This window comes from Colletotrichum jinshuiense, chromosome 2 (genome assembly GCF_051148585.1).
Source record: "Colletotrichum jinshuiense chromosome 2, complete sequence".
NCBI lineage: Eukaryota > Fungi > Ascomycota > Sordariomycetes > Glomerellales > Glomerellaceae > Colletotrichum > Colletotrichum jinshuiense.
In genome coordinates, this window is record NC_139309.1 from 5,144,139 (window position 1) to 5,166,711 (window position 22,573).

General features: G+C 55.4%; 4 protein-coding genes across 4 annotated transcripts; 3 read left to right on the forward strand and 1 right to left on the reverse strand.

The window, feature by feature from the left end:
* Positions 1 to 489: 489 nt before the first annotated feature.
* On the forward strand, positions 490 to 1,629 carry EsH8_II_001343 (uncharacterized protein; the record flags this gene model as incomplete). Its single annotated transcript, XM_083264641.1, has 1 exon — positions 490 to 1,629. One exon carries the CDS (start codon positions 490 to 492, stop codon positions 1,627 to 1,629), a length of 1,140 nt encoding a protein of 379 aa, XP_083121963.1.
* Positions 1,630 to 4,289: 2,660 nt separating this feature from the next.
* On the forward strand, positions 4,290 to 6,626 carry EsH8_II_001344 (GMC family oxidoreductase; the record flags this gene model as incomplete). Its single annotated transcript, XM_083264642.1, has 6 exons — positions 4,290 to 4,497; positions 4,994 to 5,134; positions 5,195 to 5,659; positions 5,709 to 5,804; positions 5,860 to 6,539; positions 6,597 to 6,626. 6 exons carry the CDS (start codon positions 4,290 to 4,292, stop codon positions 6,624 to 6,626), a joined length of 1,620 nt encoding a protein of 539 aa, XP_083121964.1.
* A 439-nt stretch (positions 6,627 to 7,065) lies between these two features.
* Positions 7,066 to 8,155, reverse strand: EsH8_II_001345 (uncharacterized protein; the record flags this gene model as incomplete). Its single annotated transcript, XM_083264643.1, has 2 exons — positions 7,066 to 7,832; positions 7,882 to 8,155. 2 exons carry the CDS (start codon positions 8,153 to 8,155, stop codon positions 7,066 to 7,068), a joined length of 1,041 nt encoding a protein of 346 aa, XP_083121965.1.
* Positions 8,156 to 8,955: 800 nt separating this feature from the next.
* Positions 8,956 to 10,097, forward strand: EsH8_II_001346 (kinase-like domain-containing protein; the record flags this gene model as incomplete). Its single annotated transcript, XM_083264644.1, has 3 exons — positions 8,956 to 8,992; positions 9,098 to 9,773; positions 9,833 to 10,097. 3 exons carry the CDS (start codon positions 8,956 to 8,958, stop codon positions 10,095 to 10,097), a joined length of 978 nt encoding a protein of 325 aa, XP_083121966.1.
* Between the last annotated feature and the right edge of the window lie 12,476 nt (positions 10,098 to 22,573).

Consider the following 22,573-nt stretch of genomic DNA (forward strand, 5'->3'; position numbering starts at 1 on the left):
CCTCGAGCTCATCTTCGCCCTGGTTCGCGTCATGCATGCAAGATACCCGCGATCCCTGAGGCTTGTATCTTAAAATGGGATGAACAGCGGGCCGATAGGCATAGGACGGGCCCATTTGGACGTGGAAGCAAACGCTTCTTCACCAAGGAAACATGTTAGTCAGCGGAAACAGCGGAGAACACGGCTCAAGGTGGAAGTCCGTTGTCGTTGTTTAGTTCAGGAACAAGCAATATCTGCGGCCAAGGTTGCACTGGGTGAAAATCCCGCTCGTGATGGAGCCGGGTAGGGGTCAACGGCTCGGACACCGAGCGAGGATCTTAAAGGCCGTCCATAATGCAGCTCGAATCGGTATACCATTTACATGTATAAGTTCCCCATGTTTCCCCTGAGCTGGTGTTCAGTTTCATTCGTCTCGCACCTTGTGTACTTCTCACGCAGAACTTCCTACCAAACACCGGATAATCCAGAGTTCGAGCCCACCAAGTCAACATGAGAATCTCAACGCTTGCAGCCGGCCTCCCGCTTGTGGCGGCGGCCCCCCAGGGTCACTCCTTTGCCCAGGCCAACAACACCGTAAAGGACCTCATCCTCGACCAAGCGCCCCAGACCCTCCAGCCCTATGCTCTCCGCAAGGGCTCCGGCCGCGCCGTTGCCGTGGGGCAGCAGGTCTACCGCTTCTCCGTCACGGGAAACTCTTCGGCCGGTGCTTTCACCCTCATGCAGACCAACGCCCCTGACTCGTCTGAGCTCGGCGTCCTCCCCCACATCCACAAGGCGCACTACGAGAACTTCTACTGCACCAAGGGTCAGATCCAGCTCTGGGCTCAGACGAATTCGACTGGGGAGCAGGCCCGCGTGCTGACCCCCGGCGACTACGGCGCCGTGCCCCACAACACCGTCCACACTTTCCAGATCACCGACCCGGACACCCAGCTCACGGGCGTCATCCAGCCCGGTGGCTTCGAGCAGCTCTTCATCGCCATTGCCAACTCCGAGTTCAACTCCTCGACCGGCTCCGAGTTCGTCCCCGCAGCCGCCGAGGAGTCTTCAGGCTCCAACCCGGAGTTGATTACCGCTCTCCAGGCCTTTGACGTCTACGCCCAGCTCGACTTCAACCCCCGCAGGGACCTTGTCAACGGCAGCGCCGGCGGCGAAGACACCTGGCACACGGCCGCCAACTCCCTGGCCCCTGACTCCGTCACCCCTAACTTCGTCGCCAAGAACCGCGGGCCCAAGTACCTCAACACTGACGGCGGCGTCTACCACCTCATTGCGCCCTTTGCGACTGCGAACCAGACCGCCAGCAACTTCACCATGGGCACCGTGACCCTGAGCCCCCTGCTGTCGAACCAGACCGCCATCAAGGCGAACCTCAAGCAGCCCCTGGCTTTCCAGCTCGAGGAGGGCTCCCTGGAGGTCTCCGTCGACGGGTACAGCCCCGTGACGCTGATCCAGGGCGACGTCGTCTTCGTCCCCGCCGACACCGCCTTCACCTACCACGCCTCGGCCGCCTTCACCAAGTTCCTGTACGTCAGCGGCGGCGGTGACGGCTTCGACTACCAGCTCCTGCAGAGGGCTGTGCCCTGGGAGTACGCGACGTACCCCGTCAACGCCGGCTACACGGTGTAGAAGAGTGTGGTTGCAGCTAGTGTTTAGGGGGTGGCATGGCTGGCAGCCAGCCAGCCTGTAGAAAATTTGTACATTTTTTTTCCCCAACTTCCATTTCGATGTCTTTGTTTTCTTATCCGTGATACCCCCCCTGGGATGAGCAGCCTACAGGCAGCATGAGGCCCATGGGGTGGTCCCAAGGTTACCATGTGCACTTTCAGATACACGAGGCCGTATTAGTGGCGGTGATCATATGCCCCAAAAGCAAAAGAAATTCATTATCGTACGCCCACATTGCTAGTTTCCGTTATCGTGTTGGTGGAAATGGACATGTGTTCGTGCCCCTGACTTCTAAGGGGCGTCAGGGGGGAGGCTATGTCCAACATCCACCATGCAAGACCAAGATCGATGCTAGGATTAGGAAAGAAGTAGCCCCATTTCTTCCATGGAAGACACATGGGAAGGGAAGGCATTCATAATTAAACTTTGACCGGTGGTGAAGCCCGTATCCAACCTTGAGGGGGCTTCATCGTGATCCGGTCAATGGGGTGGCAAGGCTGTCCCATAGCCCATAACGCCTGGCATCAAGGCGGTGTGTCTCGAGGGGTAAGATGTTGTCGGGCCGATCGTCTTTCAGAGGTTCAAAATGCTTGTAATTCTATCGCTCTCACTGTAATTGAAAGGAGGGGGGCCACTCGAGGCTTCAACCAAGGCAGACTCATAGTCTGACCGCCATGATGAAAGAGATGTTTGCATTCTTCTTGCCAATTTCAATCCAGACATGGTATCCGTTGCCATGAAAACAAAAGTCCCATTTCAATTAGTTTGAAGTCTGGAATAAAAAAGGCCCCCCTGAAAGCGGCGGCGTTGGTCCGGGAGGGTCTGGGAAAGGGGGCTTGGTGAGGCGCAGCCATTGCCCCATAGATCGAGTTGTCAGTCTAGTTTGACTAGACTCAGTTCCACTTCATGTTCCTCCAGGCAGAATCAGATTTCAGATGGGGGGAAAAAAAGATCGAAGAAATACTTGTATGGGTTCTTGCGGTTCTTTTGGGGATGAGGAGTGATCTTTTCGGCACGGTTGGCGTAGCCTTCAGCAGTCCCATTGTGATGGTGTTGACAATAGCCAAGGCGGAGCCAAGCTGTAGTGGCAAGATTCGCCTTGGATCATTTTCATGAATTTGCCTCACAAAAAGGAAAACCCTCCTGCTCTTTTGGTTTCATTTTCCCTTTTGGTCCAGACTTCTTGAGATTGTTTATGCCTCCAAGTTTTGTATTATACTGCCTAGTCGGATGGAATAGCATCGACCAGGCTGTGGGTTGAAGACCGAAGACATGAGTGATGGTGGGTCTTAAACGAGGCAGGGAATTGAGTCAAAGGGTCTGAAGTACTGCGTCCCATGTTTCCAGTCACATGGGAAAAGCTCAAAGTTTGCCAGCATTTCAAGCTTGGGCCAATTGTTTCTGCCCAACACTCGTGATGCACTTAACCGCCATTCATCACAGCATAGGTGCACAGGTTCAGATTGCCCATCGCCACATCACTAAATGAGATAATGTTGCTGTATTATTATCCTTAGTTTAAAGCCAGATGTCTAATTGGTTCTGGTGCTCCGGTTCCCAATGTCTAGCTATATGAAGCGTACGATGAGCGGTGCTGAGAGCACGGATAAACAAACCCTTCCCACAAGAAATAACGACATCAACAAACAAATATGGATAGAGGGACTAAGATCTAACAGCCATGTTCGGGGAGGACTCCAATCCCCCGTCCTTTTTCCCCGCTCTGGGGAGACGAGAGCACATGGAGTGGCCCCGATGCATGTCAACGGCACAGCTCTCCAACCCCCTCACATCCTGGCCCATTGCCTCTGACTTGCGTGAAAACCTCCAAATATTGAGGAGCATATCCGTCAGTACCGCACATTAGCATGTCATAAAACGCTCGCCAAGGAGCTTATAGGTGAAAGCGCCCAATTTACCCGAAGCCCCAGGACCGTCTTGTCTTGGCCCCCTGCAGGACGGATTCGAATCCATGTTAGAAACTCTATACCCCTTGTTTACCACAGCAATTTCTCCGATGAAGAGTATTAGCCTCAATGAGGTGGAGAGAACGGAGCCAGCAGTAATAGGAACGGAAGCTGGTCTCCCTCTACATAAAACATCCGGTTTCCGAGGAAGATCAACACAATTGGGACGGGAAACGCGGTAATATTAAGGGCTTCTTCATCAGCACTTGGACCAATATCCCGGTAGAAGGTTGAACTACTGCCTCGAAACCTTTTACAATGACTTTTAATCAGCATTCCATCTCAGCTAGTGATCACCAGAATCAAACTGATCCCAGTAAAGTAGGATCAGCTAGCGGGAGGGGTTTGGCCAGGGATGAACTACCGGGAACTGGTCCATTGCAACACTACTTCCCCAAATTGTCTTTCGCGAGCTGCGGCCCTCTAAACAAGTACAAGTACTTCTTTTGAATATCAGAATCTTTGTAATATTAGCGTGAGATGCTCGGCGCCAACAAGCCCAGCCAGCTTTACGTAGCCCTGGGTCCGAGGACAGGGATATAGTAGGGCAATATAGGGTAGGAGAGGATATGGTTTCCTTGGACACTCCCTGCCTCCAAAAATTCTTTCCATTTGCATCTTTACTCGCGAATTTTCAGTGTAGCGGCTTCGAAAATGGACAAATTCTCACCTCGCTCCGCCGTCGTGGCAGGGTTGACGATGAGCGTCGCTGGTGGACTAGCCCTCAGCATCCCTCAATCCATCGCTCACACAAAGCTTCTGGAGAGGGCAGCCGATGTCAAAGATGAATATGACTACATAGTCGTTGGCGGGGGTACCGCAGGATTGACAGTTGCGGACCGCCTCACCGAGAGCGGAGAGTGTGAGTTGCCCTATAGAACGGCCCAGCCTGCTCGGAACTCTGGGGATCAATTTACTGAGAATGCAATCATGAACAGATACCGTGTTGGTGATTGAGCTTGGGCTCTTTGGTGAGTTTTTATACGCTTCTCAGAAAATCTGTGATTTCATCAACTACGCTTGAAGTGTTCTTTGGTTAATCGCTGGGATCAGATAACTCTTCCTCAGTGAACACCATCGCAGGAGGTGCTGCTGCCTTTGCCGACCAATCTCATCTTTTCGGATTCTCCTCCGTACCCCAAGAGAACTTGAACGGCCGCAGTTTCACCGTCTTTGGAGGCGTGATGCTTGGGGGCTCTTCCGGAGTCAACGGCATGCAGGTCCAACGCGGTCAGAAGGAGGACTACGATAGATGGGGGTCATATTTTAGCGATAATTCTGAGTGGAGTTGGGATGGCCTTTTGCCCTACTTCAAGAAGGTCTTTATGCACAACATTGTCTCTAATACGCCGACGTAGCTGACTTGATTCAGGCCTGGAACTTCCACCCCCCTATTCCCGAGTTGGCAGAGGAATTTGACATCCGGTATGATGAAAGCTTCTGGGGGAAGTCATCCAGCATTCACGCTTCATTCCCAACATTCACCTGGCCGATGCTGAGTATGTTAGCCCGCCATTGGAACAATAATCATTCATACATTACCTAACAAGATAACCCAGGGAACGAGGTGTCAGCCTTTGGTGAAATCGAGGGAGTAGAATACCCAGTCGACTCGGGAGCAGGCGAACCAGGAGTCTTTTGGTATCCTACATCTGCTGATCCCTCTACCATGACGCGATCATTGTCCAGAAAGGGTCACTGGGACAGAATCGAAGCCGTGCGAGAAAACTATGAGACAATCACCGGCCAGAAGGTGCTGAATGTGCTCTTCGACGGTGAGACGGCAGCGGGAGTCTCATTTGTCGGCGCAAACTCAACCACCGCCGAGGGTGCGCAAACCGTCAAGGCCAAAAAGGAGATCATCATAGCCGCCGGTACAATTCATACACCTCAGATTCTCCAACGCAGCGGTGTCGGGGCCAAGTCCCTGCTTGAGGCTGCCAAGGTCGAGGTTGTGGTCGACCTGCCTGGTGTTGGCCACAACTTCCAGGACCATCCCCTGGGTGCCGGCGCTACTTTTGGCTGTAGGTGTTGCCAACTTCTAAATAGGACGTTTTCTGATATTCTCTACAGTCACCAAATTCAACGTGCACCCCGACCCGTCAGACCTCCAGACCAACCAGACTTTTATCAACGCCGCTCGAGCCGAGTTCGATGCTAACAAGACGGGTACCTCCTTGAAACACTTTTCTAGCATCATAATTCACTGACCTGCCGAATATAGGGCCCCTGACAATTGCATCCGGCAACGTCGCTTGCTTCCTCCCCCTCCCAGTCATCGCCCCGGACACGTTCGAGCAAATCACCACAGCCTACGAATCCCAAGACCCAGCCGCCCATCTTCCCGCCGGAACTGATGCAACCGTAATTGCAGGCTACGCAGCACAGCAAAAAGCACTCGCCTCAGCGATGCGCTCCCACGGTGCGGCCTTTTACAACCTCTTCCTCCGCGGCGCGGCTACAGAGAGCGCCTTCGTCTTCCTCCACCCGCTCTCACGCGGTACCATCGAGATCGACACCGCGGACCCCTTCTTCAAGGAGCCAGTCGTCGATTATAGAGCTCTCAGCAACCCGGCCGACGTCGATATCCAGGTCGAGTTCATCCGCTTCACGCGCAAATACTTCCTCGAGACGAGCCTTGTGGAATTTGGGCCCGAGGAAAGAGCCCCTGGGGCGAATCTGACGACTTTTGAGGCGCTGAGCGCGGCCATCAGGGCGCAGGTTAGCCCGACTACGTTCCATCCGGTTGGCACGGCGGCTATGCTGCCGAGGGAGCTCGGTGGTGTCGTCGATGAGAAGCTGCTGGTTTACGGTGTCAAGGGGCTGAGCGTTGTTGATGCCAGCGTTCAGCCAGACTTGCCGGGTGCTTACACGCAGCAGACCGTTTATGCAGTTGCGGAAAAGGTCAGTAAAGTAGCCATGATGTGATCGAGTCACCGAGAAATACTAATCCTGGTTCAGGCTGCGGACTTGATCAAGGCTCGGGCATAAAAGGCCGCCCAAACTTACCGCCTTCAACCAGATTTCGACTAGGGTATTGAAAGACAACAAGACGATTGAAGGTGTTGCAGTATCTTTTTTTGTATATACTTCTGATATGTCTACATGACCTAGACACAATTAGAACCGGGCATTGTGTCGCCTTGCCGAGAACAATAAGTGCTTAAATGAACATAAAAAATGAATGACTGCCGAGTTCCTTGTCATTAACATTGTCACAACAGCGAAGTTTCTAATGTATGTAAGGTTATGCCCCTTTAATAACTACACGGAGTTTTTAAGTCTGCGATAGTTTGGCTAGTTTACTTTGAATGGCAGGGCAAATCTCATGTCGAAATACCCATGAACGATTTAACAATTCTTTTTTTACGAGCTACTGACGAGGAATCGAAGAAGACACTTCAACTTCAAAAGTCACTATACATTATAGCTATAAATCCCTCATTTGTCTCACGTTCAAGTTTATCCTCTTGTTCTGCAGCCAACCCTTCCATTCCTCGTACTTCCCATCCTCTGCTGGCCAGTCGGCCAGATAGTCCGGGCACGTCCCCTTCATCACCTTGGGTACGCCGTGCCAGGCGAACCGGGAATCCTTGGTCATGTAGATGGCGTCTCCGGAGCGTAGTCGGAGGAGGAGGTACTCCTTTCCCGTGGCCTTTGCTTCCTCTGACACATTTTCGGGATCGTTTGGCGCGATCATGAAGAGACCGTCGCAGCCGAAGCTCAGGCTAATGAGACCTTTGTCGGTCTCTTCGCTGACGTCGCGGTGCATCATCATGGTGTCACCGGGCGTGTAGAAGTTGACAATGGCAGCTTGGGCGAGGGTCTCGGGGAAAAGAGTCTCTAGGAACTGTGCGATATCTGGGGGGAACTGAGGCGGAAGTTCTTCAGGATATATCCGGTTTGTCCAGTCGTATTGACCACCAAGTGTTACCCAATGGAGGCGTCGCTCCATGACTTGCTTGATAGAAAGGGGCTTGTGGACAGAGGGGTCTTTGGGGGTGAAGATGGGCGTTGATTCCGGTGGATATGAGAAGAAGGATTCAGATGTTCCGTCGGGACCTTTAGGGTAAGGCAAGTCGTAGTGAAGATGAAGGTTGGTCTGGTGTGAAGGGACACTAAGATCCCGGTTGATCATCAACGAAAGGAGGGTCTTTTGGACCTCGGGAGGGACCAAGTCCGGCACAATGAGCAGGCCTGAATACATTAGCGAATGGTCTCTAACTATGGATTTGGGGAAGTATACCAGGTAACAGCGGGTGGAATAGTATGGGAACCTCCTGAAGGGACGATGTGTCTACTGCGTTTGGACTTATGTGAGAGAAAGCAGTTGCGAGTTGGTCAACCGAAATCTTCCCAGCTACAGAGAACTTCTCAGCTTGATCTGATGATCTCGGATCATCAAGCGCATGCCCATTTATGAGATCCTTCTGATCTGCTCTCGAGTATCCCTTCCACTGTGCCCGCATTGCCTCCGAGGGCTGCTCATGAGCGTCGAGTTCGGCAATTCCAGCAGCCATGGTGCGCTAACGTGGTGAGAATTTAGAGGGCGGGTGGAAATCGGACGGGAGGTGAAATAGAGTGTTATTGGATAGGCCAGCCCGCTAAGAGATATTCCTATAAGGGTTTACACTCTGCACTCTTCCGGGATCTCATATCGTACGTTAATCCTCAGTGAAGCTGCGGGACAAAATCGAGAGTGAGTCGGCGACCCCACCAAAACAGTGACCTTATCGATACGGATACGGATAGGAGATATAGTTGTTATCGATAAGCCTGGTGCGGGCAGCCCGCCAGGGAAGCCCACGCCACAAGTCTAACGCGACCCTGCTTACAGCGGTCTTGGTTGGATGAGAGCAGATCGCGCCTTGTTTTTCTTCATTGCTAGTAAACAACGACAACGAATTGCAATTTTAGCACCACAAAACATCGCCCAATCCGCCGAACGACGCCCTTCCCGCCTGGGCCCACGACCGACACCGACAACACCATCTTCTCCCATGGAGATTTTGTTCTTGTAGCGGCACTCGATCCTCGACTTTTCGGTTGTTTTTTCTTGCGTGCATCTCGTTGCCCCCCTTTCCCCTTGACGACATTCTCCCTGTGGGCGGTTCACGTTCTTCCCGGAGACCCTCGACTGTGCCCCTCCAGACCCTGAGGCGACTACACAACCACCCGAACCCACCCCACCAACAAAGCCGCTCCGAACGTGACGAACGCCTTCGACACTCCCTCAACAACAGACGAATCGATCCGACTTGGTTTTCGTCCTTCTCACGCTCATTGATCTTTGCTTCGCCACCCCCGTTGCATTGCAATCATGGAGAACTACCAGAAGCTCGAGAAGATCGGTGAAGGTAAGCTGCATCATGCATTCCCGCCCCCTGCTGGGAATCCGGCACGAGATGACGCAAGACCTGTAAATACCCATTCCAAACATGTGCTAACCCGTTCCACGATAGGCACCTACGGTGTCGTCTACAAGGCCCGAGACCTCCTCAATGGCGGGCGCATAGTGGCGCTCAAGAAGATCCGTCTGGAAGCCGAGGACGAGGGTGTCCCCTCCACCGCCATCCGCGAGATCTCCCTGCTCAAGGAGATGCGCGATCCCAACATCGTGCGCCTCCTCAACATCGTCCACGCCGACGGCCACAAGCTTTACCTCGTTTTCGAGTTCCTCGACCTCGACCTCAAGAAGTACATGGAGGCTCTTCCTGTCAGCGACGGCGGCCGTGGAAAGGCCCTGCCCGAGGGCAGCTCCGAGTCCCTTGGCCGCCTCGGCCTCGGCCAGACCGTCATCCAGAAGTTCATGTGGCAGCTCTGCGACGGCGTCCGCTACTGCCACTCCCACCGCGTCCTCCACCGCGATCTGAAGCCCCAGAACCTGTTGATCGATAGGGACGGCAACCTGAAGCTGGCCGATTTCGGTCTCGCCCGCGCGTTCGGTGTTCCCCTGCGCACCTACACCCACGAGGTCGTCACCCTGTGGTACCGTGCCCCGGAGATTCTTCTCGGTGGACGCCAGTACTCGACCGGCGTCGACATGTGGTCCGTCGGCTGCATCTTTGCCGAGATGTGCACCCGCAAGCCCCTCTTCCCTGGCGATTCCGAAATTGACGAGATCTTCAAGATCTTCCGGTTCGTGCCCCTGCCATTGAAGCGCTCACCTTGCACAACTCGCTAACACTCGCTCGCAGCACGCTCGGCACGCCCACCGAGGATGTCTGGCCCGGTGTCACGTCGTACCCCGACTTCAAGAGCTCCTTCCCGAAATGGATTCGAGACGAGTCTCAGCCGCTGTGCACGAACCTCGACGTGGAGGGCCTGGAGCTTCTCGAGATGATGTTGGTGTACGACCCGGCCAGCCGCATCTCGGCCAAGGCCGCCTGCAACCACCCGTACTTTGAAACCCACCCCGATCAGCACCCGAGAAACAGCCGCGCCAACGGATATAGCCACTAGGAGTACACTATGATCTCGCACGCGGCCCCCATGCAGCAACAGCGCATCGAATACTTCTGAGATGCTGTCTCGGGGACTTGCAGCAGACCTCCTTTATCTTCTGGGGGTGGCTCTCCTGGGAGGGGCCGACCTGGACAAACAGCAAGCTCGTTATGAACCAGTATCCTATTTGCTTTTCAGGATACTGTGAGGGGAATGTCTTGTCTTTTTGGGTCATTGGGTGGTCACCATTATAAAACAGACTGTACGTTTTTTTAACCGCCGGGGGTTAGGCAATACGGGCGGCTCTGTGCGTCGGGTCCTGTTGATGAGAGGCGACGGGAAGCGTTTGCAAGTGGCTCAGCACTCGACTACCCAACGACTCCCCGAGATGACATCGAGTCACTCGAGATGGGTGTCAAATTGTCGGACCTTGCTACGGGAAGGGTAGTCCCGCGCGTCGCTTTTGCATTCTTGTTTTTGCACACTGCACATTGTTGGTACGAGCGTGTAGCCAGGACTCCCGCCCCATCGGCCGTCCCCTGACCAGACGCTGGGATGTAGCCCGTCCCCAATGACCGCCCAACACAGAGGAGGATTCGAACTTCCTAATTTCTTTTGTCGTAAATCTTAATGTACGGAGTAAGATGATGCATACGGTCGGTTTCGGTAGGGCAGGTTAATGGAACAAAAAAGACACGTTTGGCATTCTGCTCCCTTTTTCTCGCCCCCAAAAAAGAAATACATGCTTTTCCCTCACACATAAATGGACCCCTCTCTCTCTCTTTCTCTCTCTCGACGTGATGTGATGATGTCTGAAGACGTAGGCCTCTCAAAGCAGCCCGTTTACCACATGTGATGTTTCCCCTCCCAACGTCTTCTTTACCCGTCGAACAGGGCTGGCTGATGGGGGCGGTTTGCTCTTCATTGCCCGATTCCGGGCTTCCTGTTGCACCAAAGGAGAAGGGGAAAGAAAAAACGTGGGAAAAGTCGAATCGTATCAGGGGAAACGGGGCTTGACCAGTTTCTTTCATCCCCCCCCCTTCATCAGCTCATCTCGAAAACGCAAACGGGGATATCATGTTCTACCAGTAGTGTTGGAGGTGGCGGTTCTACTACTCTTGTCGCCAAAAGCCCACTTTCCCTTTCTCTCCTCCTTTGGTGTGTGTATGTGCCAGAAAAGCGGCAAGTGGGGGGGAAGCAACCATGTCATCACGGCCAAAGGCAGTAGGCGCTCGATCGCGGGCCGGATTTTTCTTTTTCTTTTTCTTATTTCCAAGTCAAAAAAGCTTCTCCAAGAGCAGCCAGCGGTGGGGGCACCGGGGGGGGGCCATTCTCGGCGCGTGTTTCCCTTCGCGGACGAACATGAACCGCACGTGGGGAAGGAAGGCGAGAAGAAACAGGAAGGAGAAAAGACGGCTAGAAAGGGGAGGGGGAAACGGAAAATAAAACCCGCATCGCAACCGGGCCGGGAAAGGCCCAAAGGGAAAGGGGAGCGGGCTTGGTTGGGCCAAGTCGCCCGACGAACTGCCGACCGAGACCGTGGGAGGAGTTCCGCGTCGGCAGGTTCCCGACGAACGACGCTGCGAGGGGGGATCTGCTCCTCCCCCCCCCCCCCCCCGCCTTCCCTCTCTCCATTCGTCCTGGAAGTTTGTCTCGTCGGGATGGGTCCCCTCTTCCCGGACCGAAGTGTACATCGAGGCGGTTGAATGGGACAGGAGTGTGTGTGTGCGTTTGTGTATCAAGGGAACCAAGAATCCACTCGACAAGAGAGCGGGCGGTCTTGGCTTTCCTCTCCCATCACACATGGCTTCATTGCTTGGAGGAGGGGAGGGGGGTTAAGGAGTGGATGCCAAGGGTACAGCTACCCACCCCCCGCTCATCATCACGTCAGTCGTTTGCGAACATGTGGTTTTCCCTTGTTTCCTTTCTTTTTTCTTATTTCCCCCTCGAAACAGTTGCGCGGGCGTAGATGTGGGGGCGGGCGGTGATGATTAGTTCATCGACTTTTGACATCTCGAACATCATTCCCCTTTGGAGGAGGAAGAAAAAAAAAGGGCAAATTAACCTCCCAGAGCCTCCACGGCGTGGTCGATCGCTTGGGGCGGGCCGGATTCAACCTCTCTCTCCCCCTCGGTTCTGCTAGTCCCGGCGAAACGGTTTCCCGTTTCGAACAAGATGAGACCTTTTGGTGTGAGGAAAACAGGGTAGAATAAAAAGAAGAAGAAGAAGCATAGGCATGAGTCGAACGTGAAAGGCAAAGGGAGAAAAGTTAGTTAGCATGTGGGGTCGCGTAGTGTGGTGTAAGTGTACAATATGTGTTGTGTGTGTAAGTGGTGTAAGTGTGTGTAAGTAGGGAAAAAAGGTCGCAAGGTTCCATTGCCGAATATGCCGGCATCTTGGCCGTCTCCGCATGGCCCGGGGCGTGTGGGCCATTGGTCCCCGGAACGGGACAAACGAGGGTTCCCAGAAGAAAAAAAAACTCCTATGACGGAGAGATAGTGAGAGTGAGAGAGAGAAGAAAGAGACAAAGTGCGATCACTAGCGGTTCAACGAATTGAGAACCCGGATGGAAATCATGCCCGATGCAAAAACGGCAAGGCGAGGCAGGTAACATGGTAAGACATCCTGCAAGCCATCCCCTCTCTCTCCCGGCTTAGCCCTCGCGCCGAGAGTGTTGCCCGCCTACGTGCCCTCTCCCCTTCCTATACCGGTCGAGGGCGGCTTGCCGTACCTTGCCTTAGGCGGGACGGGAACGCGGGGAGACGGGGAGACGGGAAATTGCCGTGTCCGTGTCTATTCACTAGTAGGCAAACCGTTTCCGGCGTTGTGGTGGTGAAGGTGGGAAAGCAAGCAAAAGCCCAAAGCAAAAAAGAGGAAGAAAAAAAAAGGGGGACGAAAAATAAGGTACCCGTAAGCAACCGGCACACAAACTTTGGCCTAGGAGGAGGGACTTTTGCCAAAGGGCCCGCCAGCAACGCGAGGCCAACGGGAGTTTACGCTCTTACGTGATAGACGGAGAGACACCAGGGAGAAAGAGAGAGAGATGATGATCGGGGCTTTCTTTCGGCGGTGGGCCTCGTCATGGTGTCAATCATGGGGTAAACAAACTTTCAGCAAGCGGACAAGGAAAAAGGCAGTTGTACGCGCCGGACTTCCAAATGTGCGTTGCGGCGGATCTACACGTCATTGAGCCGCCCGGCATCGACATCTCTCGCCCCGGGCCAGCCCCCTCCCCCACGACCACCGGCGAGCTACTAACGATACAGGACTCGTGCCGTGGTCTCCCCTCCTCCGTTCCAGGTTGAAACCCCTCTCATCTACCATCTTCCCGGATTCTGCAACGAGCTCGCCCATGGTAAGACAATGCGCCGACGGTTTCTTACGTGCGAAACCAAGAGGAGGGGGGGGGGAATCCCAGGAAACAGGTTCAAACGGGAAATGGTAAACCACGAATACCTGGAAACAGTCCAGCCATCCAAGGCCTGAGACCTTGGCAAGGAGGTTTCCTGGGAGCTGAAGAGAGTTTCCGTGTCATGGCTATACCTATACGGGACAAGATGCGAGACAATCTTCCGTCCCACACCTGCGAGGCTGACGATGACCTAGGGGAGAAGAGAGAGAGAGAGAGATAGAGAGAGGGGGGGGTAGAAGTGACGAGGCGCTGGCTAAGGGTGCAAAATCTTGCCCGGGCAGATAAAACTTGTTGTCAGAAAGGAAAATGATAGCCACACGAAGCCTTCGCCCAAACAGAATCTTGGTGGAAGGTGAATATCATCACGCTACGGACTCTCGGGCTCTTGCCACAGGTTGGCGTGAGGGCTGCGTGATTCGGGAATCTCCACGGCCACGGCAAGAGCCGTTTCGGGCCCTGGGCTTGTTCGGCGGGCGGCGTACGGTGAGTGGTGAGTGGTGCCTGGCCAAGCGACGGCGCCGTCACTAGAAGGAGCTAGAAGGAGTCGTAGAAGTTTTCTGCGCATCGCCGGCTTGGCCGCAAACGGGAGGCTTGGGACTGTAGATCAGATGGGAAGAGGGAGCAGTAAATCCTGGCGTCGTGGGCTTGGAGCTACTCTGATTTCCCACATGGAGGGTGTGCGGGTGGGAAACGACGAGGTAGGAAAGATGGACGGCAAGGAAAGGAATAAGAGGACCTCGTTCCCAAAGGCGCGTTGTTTGTCTCGGGGACCTGAAAGCTTACGGCACTAGAGCTCGCGGCACAGCAGAAGGCAAACACTACGCCCTGGAAGGGGAGGGAACTAACAGAAACCGGTCGGATGAGTGATCACAGCGCTCTATGGACGGGGAGGATCGAGGAATATTGTGGAGGCTGTGCCTGTTAGGTCCTGTACGATGTTGATGAAGCAGAGGGCTGCCATGTGCGCTGGCTGGATGTCTCGCCGGATGCGGGCTGGAGTTCGCATATGGATGATGGGATGGGAAGGCTTTGGTCGGATTCTCGCGATAGTGGAGCCCAGCGACGCTGCCGTCTGCCAAGGCAATCCGTTGTGACAAGACGGACTGGATCATGTCTCGGTGTTGGCAGGGAGCTTTGAACGCCCTCGTCCAGGCTGTCGGGTCCAGTTTCAGCGATAACGAGTATGGCGTAGAGACAGAAGTGCGAGAAGGCAAGCATGAGTCCCAAAACGTACGCAATGGAAGTCAGAATGAATTGCTCCGGCGGCCGCTGTTTTCGTGAAGTTGTTTGTTAGCGGTTGACGGTGCAGGAAGGTGACTGCGGCTGTGGGGCCAATGATGGCCTGAGTGGATGCATGACAGTGGCAGCGGTTACGCAGATTGCCGTGGCTATTTCCATCGGCGGAAGCCCGTGCGGCGTTTATTCGAGGCATGCCGCCCGGATGAACCAACAACCCGCTGACGGGCGCTTGTGGGGGGAAAAGCGAGACGCTCCCGAAGACACCGGACGAAGGCCTGTTCGGACGAGGGATCCGGGGCGCTACCCATGATGTGGCCTGGCTGTGCGCAGCCCAGAATTGATCAAGAATTGAGGCTTAGACAAGGGGACGCGCTTCCCGAGACGCGGCGGTTGGGGGCCGCCCTCAGTGAGGTGAGATGAGTGGTTCACTGCATTGCCCGTCCACTTGGATCTCGACAACGACGTTCGCCCATCCGTTATCGCCATGTTTGGGGGGACCTTTGCAGATGGCGTTTGAGAATAAAGATTTGCGCTAGGAGGGGAGATAAGCAGCCTGCAGATGTTGGTGCCAGGCACCAAGCCATTAACCTCTTGGAGTCGAATCCTCGAAACGCACTCCTGCCAGATCAGCGCGGACGGGAAGCCTGCTCGACTTTCCGTTTGGGCTAGAGGGCGTCGAAGTAGAGACGTGGACTGCTGAGATGCCAAACAGTATCGAGGTAGAAGGAAAAAGGGACGTCTCTTGTTTTTTCGAGATTGGGCGTAGCGCTTCCCCCCTTCCCCCTCCAAACCTTTCCTGGCGTCTCCTTGGGAAAACCGGCGCTGAGCGTGATACGCTTCCCCAGAAGGGAACAGCAACTCGGCAATGTGCCGATGAGGCGCTCACAGAAAGACGCCTCCTGCTCTCTTGGATGCGGCATCACTTGAACGCATCGCAGGACAATAAGCAGCGAGGTTTATCCGATTCCCACGCCACGGCCGAGACATCAAAGGGACCGAGGGGGCCGGACGGCGCCACGCTTCGGCAAGCGGACGCCGCAGCAGCGCGCTGGCCAAACAGCTTGCAGAGTACTCGCGGCCCCCCGTTCTGCGCTGTCCGGCTACTCGGTGCAGGAAAGGAAGAAAGGGTTTCGCATGAAGAGGGTGGCTTGGTAGGTCTCCTCGCTTTGGGTTTGCTCGACCAGGTTTTTGGGACAGTGGCTTTCCTGGGCGGTGACGTCGCCTTGGCTGGCTGCACCGCCTTGGCGTTGATGAAGTTTATGGTTTGGATTTTTTTTTTTGTGTTTTCTTTGCGGCGGAGGCAGCTCGTATTGCGACGCTCGTGGGGTCGAAACTGGCCTCCCAGTCACAAGCACGGCGTGAATTACTAACCAGAGCCAAGGTTGGAATCCGGGAAGTGGCGGCACGGGTGGGAGGGGAGGGAAAAAATCGGGACCCAAGTGTGGCTGGTGCACTCGCAACTGGGACACAAGGCCGAGGGCGACGTGGGCGAGTAAGCGCAGCGCGAACAAGGGCGATGATGCAGGGCAGGCGGTATCTGTACACTACAACCCCTGGACAGCGTGATCGGGACAATTGTCGATCAACTGACTAAAGAGCCGAGGCCGGCGATCAGCGATGGGATGACAGATGGGACAGCGCGCACGCGCCACACCTTAGAATCCCTACCGAGCCAATGGGAGTTCGCGAAAATCTCAGCGGTGCAAGGGGAAGGGGGGGAGGGGAGGGGGGGCGTGTGCGTTGAAAGAGTGTGGCTCAAGGGGGGGGCCAGTCTACGCGGGGTACAGATCCAGCGAGACCAGCAGGCATGGCCGTGGCTCGAATCAGCTGGCATGAGCCGAACGGGCAAGGGGCCCAACACCTGGACTGGTTCGTCGCTTCAGTGGGCGCATGAATACGCATCACGAACATCTCCGTGGCGGGGACCAACCGTGTTTGTCGCATCAAGCGACCAGGTGTCCTTTTGATGCACATGGTCTGAGCCGCGACGGGGCACGACGCTGAGGTTGCAATTAAGGAAAGGGAAAGGAAAAGATAAACAGAATAATGTGACAATAAAACAAGATAAAAATCACCTTGCCACTTATCAGCCAAAGGGCCCTGTCGAGCTGTCCATGGCGATATCAGCCACGAATTGTCTCGGGACATAGCCACGTCGTGAGGCCTGCACTCTCTGAGGCGCGATTGGCGTGTTCGTACTGCTGGAGGTGTTCGGTTTCATGGCGGCCCCGGCCAATCACCGTGCTCACATGGATCGCTCTCGGAGGGCTCTCCGACACACCAGGACCGAAGCGGCAAGGCCTCCCGGCATTTGTGGGGACACGGTTTGAAGAATAGGGAGATGGGGCTCGGAGTCGTTGGGAGAAGGGAGGCGGTGAGAAATTCGGGCGGTCGCCGAGAAGTCTAGATGGCCGGACGGCAGGACGGACGCTGCAATGGCTTGAAGGGAGGGAGTCGATGCGCTGGCCCGGCATGCAACATACGTGGACCGGGCGAATTGGCGTCACCGCGCCCAAGGTGCGAGCCTGGCATACGCATACTGCTGAGGGGTTGAGAGTTGAGAAGTCGCCATGCCATGTACGTATCTGTTGGTTTTACCATGGAGACTCGACCGAGTTTAGTCGCAGTCGACCTTTCCTCCATTGACCGGCCCCCTGAGAATGGGGTCCAATATTGACCGCCGACGATGCACGCACTTACGCTTGCCCACCCGGTTCTAGTGTATAGGCCAAGCCACAAGACATGTGAACCGTCTCTCCTGCGTTGTAAAGCATCAGTTGCGCCATCCAGGGGAAGCTCCAGCTGCGCTTGAGGGGCTTGCAGTGTTGCAGAAATCTCAGGTATAGGAGCATTCAAGCATGCAACGCCGCGATGCATGGTGGCGGTTGGTTGGCACCCCTCCTGTCGAAATAAGTGCTTCTCGAAGGGGCACCCAAAACCCAGCAGTTTTAACAGATAACGCCGCAATAGGAAAAGTAGGGAAGATCGAGTTTACGAGTATCTCGGGATTCCGATACGAGCTACGAAGGGGGCAAACTTGGTCAGACCAGCACGCCCAAGACGTCTGGCAAACTGCTCCGTGGCTCACTGGTCATGGGAAAGCCACCGTCGCTGGAGGCCATTTAGCAAAGACGCCCAGCGCGGAGCTATTGGCGCCGCGATCCGTAGGGCTCGCGCGTGTGGAGGTCGACGGATCCTTTGGCTTTTGTGTCAGCTGCCATCCCCCCCCTTTTCCAAACTTTCTCTCTCTCTTTCGCTCTCGATGTCTGTCTCTGCAAGAGGGGCACCATTTGGACGAGACTCTGCACGGATGCTGTGGCCCACGATCGAGAGGGCCACAGTTGCTGGGGCTGTTTGATAGTGCTTGCGTTAGCTTCCTTCCCTACGCCTCCGCATTCTCGACCCTTGCCCTGCGCTTGGGCGTCGGTATACCGATCCGAGAATTTAGGGGAAAGGGGGAGATAAGGGGGTTGATGGAGTGACTGCAGACACTATTTGTTGGACACGTCGAGCCAAAGGCAAGGAGGGATGCATTCGATTGGGAATGAAGAGGCGGACACATGAAACCGTAACGTGGGGAATGATCTGCCTCAAGGGACAGGAATAAAAGTTGACGCATGGGGATTCAACGTCGCCGGTAGAGGGGGTTTACGCATAATGCGACAGGAGCGAGCTTTCTTCCCTGTCCCCGGCCGGAATAATATGCCCTCTCTCGACGACTGCGGGAAGGGAGCGACAGGTTCATGCGAACCCGAAACTTTGACTTTTGGCTGCTGCTAGGGTTCTGCCCGTCGGCAGAATTGACAGAACCCGTGTACTGGCTGGCGATCGTCCACTACGCAACGTAACCCGTTCTGGCAAAGGTGTCGAGGTCAAAATCTCGACGCTGGGGGTGAGGGAGAGAAAGCAGCCATTGGCCAGGTTTATTTCTTTCGAGGTGAGCAAGAAGTCAAGAAAGGGCTTCGGGAAGGGAGCGGATTGGATTGGGTTGGATTGGATGGATTGGTTTCCCGCCATGTAGAGGAATCCCAATGACAATGACTGGGAAAGTCTGTTTGGGCTTTCAGTGCGAGTCGGCTGGTAAAGCCACACGATTAACGGGCTCCTTCACCCTTTTCAGACAAGCCAAGCTTACGCCAGGGACTGGAATCATCCCATGCTGATAACACCAAGGCCCGACAAAGGAGATGCCCGGAACCAAATTTCAAGGTTGCGTGGGAAGCATCGCGGGCTGGGCTGGACTGGGCGAAAGCCCAAGCTCTTGAGGCTAGTGACCGGCCAGTGTTGGGCATGTTGGCAGGCGGCCAGCCAGCGGAGGAATGATTGACAGTGGCTGGCCGAACTGCCCCTCGCGTTTCTTTGGCTGACGGTTAAGCTGGTGGACAGGATGGAACAATGTCTCAGAGGCCGAGGATGGCGTTGGATGTTTCGTTTCATCAGCTTTCACTGAACGCTTAGCCCGTTGCGGCGCTCTTTTTTTTGCTGGTGAACTGTTGATGCACAATGTGAACCAAAAACCGTGCCGAGTTTAACGAACGGGGTGCTTAAGCGGGATTGGATGCATCGTACCGGGCGTCTGCGGGCGGCATCTCGCTGTTCTCACTGGTACTGGCTGGCTGGCTGGCTTCGTGCCAGCCAGGGGCATGGTTCTACAGAGGACTCTGAAGTCGAGTACTCTGTAGCTCGGGCTGCTAATTGCGTACGTACCAAGTCGGCGCTGGCTGCAGAATACCCTGGCTGTGTTAGATGATCCTCTCCACCCCAAGCGCGGATCCGAGATGGAAAAGCAAAGACGAAGACCAAGAAGGCGTTTGTTTGTTGATATTTTGCAATGATGCGATAGGACTGGCCGTGGGCCCTTGATGCTGCTGCTGCTAATTGCAGCAGCGGCGGCGACGAAAGAAGAAGCCGCAGTAGCAGCGGCGGCAGCAGATTGCAGGCGAGCAACATTGGCGTCTCGGGACACGAGACAGCACAGCCAGGCCTGGACAGCAGCCCGGCAGCGGTAACACGGCAGGCCGGGCAGGAAGAAAAGAAGTGTACTGCACTGAGGTAAGATGACTCACGGGGGTGTGGTGGCCCCATCCCATGCCATGGGGCGATCAACTGAGGCGACGACGGCGTGTCGGCGTCAGGTCAGGAAAGGTCGGTCGCGATGCGGGCCGGAATGCTTCAATGGCCGGCGACCACGAGGCGCGGTGCCAGATGCGGACTGATAGCACGTCGACACGCTGTTTCAAGGAAGGGGGGGGGGGGGGGGGGGGGGAGGCAAAGAGTAAGAATAGCAGAGATTAAACGCCCATTGGGCCAGAGGGGGGAAGGCGACGCTCGTGTCGTCGCGCACGCGGGATGCGACTCTGGACTTTTGTTGACGGCTTGTCTCGTCTCTTGGCCGTGGATCGATTGGGCGAGAGCGCAAGAGAAGGGCTGCCCATCGCTTGTTTCATCTGCACTCTCAGCTCGACGGAAGACGCGGCCGCCAATAAGGCGCGCGTGTCTGCTGTGTGTCGGCGGGCCCTCTCCCCCCTGGCAGGCTGGGGAAAGGAAGCTGACGTGCGTTGCTCTGCTTTGCTTGATTCTTTTTTGGTGCTGAGCTGGCGGTTGATGAGGCCGTCGTCGCCTTTCCATTGGGTCCCGTCACGGTCCCGGCTCCCCACTCCCGCGCTGCTCTGCTGAGGCGGAGAGGCAAGGGAGAGGGAGAGAGGGCGACTAGGTACCCGGACAGCAGAGATACGTGCCTGTGCCTGCACTCGTGTAGCGTCGTTGGCCAGTCAGATTGCCAGAAGCAACTCTCCCCAACTCGGTAGTGGCCAACCAGAGCGGCGGACAGGCAAGACATGGCACCGCGACGGATGGACGGACGGGTGTAGAGAGAGAAAGAGAGAGAGAGAAAAGGAGATTGATGCGAGTAAACTCCCCCCCTGAACGGTGGGCGAGCGGGAAAACGAACGAATGGCCGGGGTCGAGGGGCCGTCATCCTTCGTTTTTCCCCGTCCGGTTACGAAGATTGGATACCATGTCATGTTGCTCGCCCGTCGCCTGGGTGGACGGATGGCTTCAGCACCTTGTTTTCAGAGACATGGGTCCTTGCTTGTGGGATCGTGTCTTGGTGCTCCTGCAACCACTGGCTGGAATACACCAGGTCTGGTGTGCAGCGGGACGCGGGAGGCCCAACGGAGCTGCGATGGCCAGTCAACGAGCGGGCAGAGACATTCAATGAAGTTGGGTTGCCATCTTTGCGCCGGAGCTGCATGTCTGCACACTCTCTTGATTTGGATCTTGACTTTGGCCCTGTTCCTGTGCCTGTTACCCTGGCCCGGGTCTTGGTCACGGTCTTGGGTCGGGCTCGCAAAAGTAAATATATCAAAGTCATCCCTCTCCTCGGCGCCTCTAGTCGTATATTTCATCCCTGTATCCTCCTCCCTCTCGAGTCTCGCGTCTTGTCTGCTCGGACTTGATTCTCGTCTGCAAGTCACCCGCATCATCGCCCGTCTTCTCCCAGAGTTGTTGTATTGAATACGACGGCTGACTCTCCCGCGTCCAATAGCTTCGCCAACAAGCGTCATCGCCGTTCATCGCCAGCAGGGAGACGGAGTTGGACCGACAGAGATACGGAGGTACACCGAAGCCACCCGTCAACCAACCCACCGACTCACCTGCATCAACTCAACTCAACTGCACCAACAAACACACACAACAGCCGGCCTGCTAATACGAATCGACTGCATCTGCACTCTACCCTGCCCTGCTCGAATATTGTTTTTTTTTTTTACCCCCTTGGTCTTGACTCCATCCGTCCGTCGTCTGCTTAATTCTTTCCCTGTCCCATCTACGGATACCGGTATACTACCGCTACAGGGCTTCTTTCCTCCTCGAGACTCTGGAACCCCCTCCGTTGCTGGTCATCGCTTCTCCGTTCCAAGTTTCCCCCTCCAACGACGGTCCATTCCAGTCCAGCCGCCCCTTCCCTCCCCTCTCCTCCCCTCCCCGTCGCCGCCCCACCGCAGCTCCCCCGTAGCGCCTTCCACCTGCACGCACGCACAGTTGCTCCTGCTCTGCTCAACGCGTCCATCGCCGACAGGTGCCCTGCAATCCCCCGACCAGCCAAGCCTCTCCTCCAGACATCCATCCGGCCCATTTGGAACAGCACCAGGGAGTTGGAACCGACTTTCTTCTTGCATCTATTGGATTTTCAATTTTCCCAGATCGTCACTGCCCTGTCGCCTCGCCCTCAGCAAAATCCGCCCACGCGAGTCTTAATTCAAAAGGCAGAGACCAGCCTGCGCCATCTCGCTAGTCGTCTTCTTCACCATCCCCAAAGGCATCAATCACCAGTGCACATTGCGAGCCTTCTCTCTCTCTCTCTGGCTTTGGCTTCTTTGGTGCTTATCTTACATACACTTCCGCCCGAGGCTCATTTGCACAAGACAACCCCAACAACAGCCCTGCAGCCTCTCGCCCTCGTGTTCAATACGCACGCCCTCGATTCTGCCCCAGAGCCTCGACCCTTCGACAGGCACAGCGCACACACACACAGTAATTAGCGTGTGTGGTCCCGAATCAATCCCATCCATCCAATCCAGTCGACCCCGTTCCCCAACTCGGACTACCCCTGCTTGCGGCTTTCCATTCGCAGAAAACAGCCTGCACCGCCTCGCACCCAGCTGCCCAGAATCTATCACATTGCGGGCCACCAGTACCGAGTACCTTGTCTGCCGTGTTATTTCCCCCGGCATCCCACGTACCCCGTACTCTCCACCGCATCGTCGCAGGAAAGGAAAGCGGCTTCGCCTCGGAAAGACAACAGGAAGAAAAAAAAAAAAGAGTGCATTACCAAAGCCTC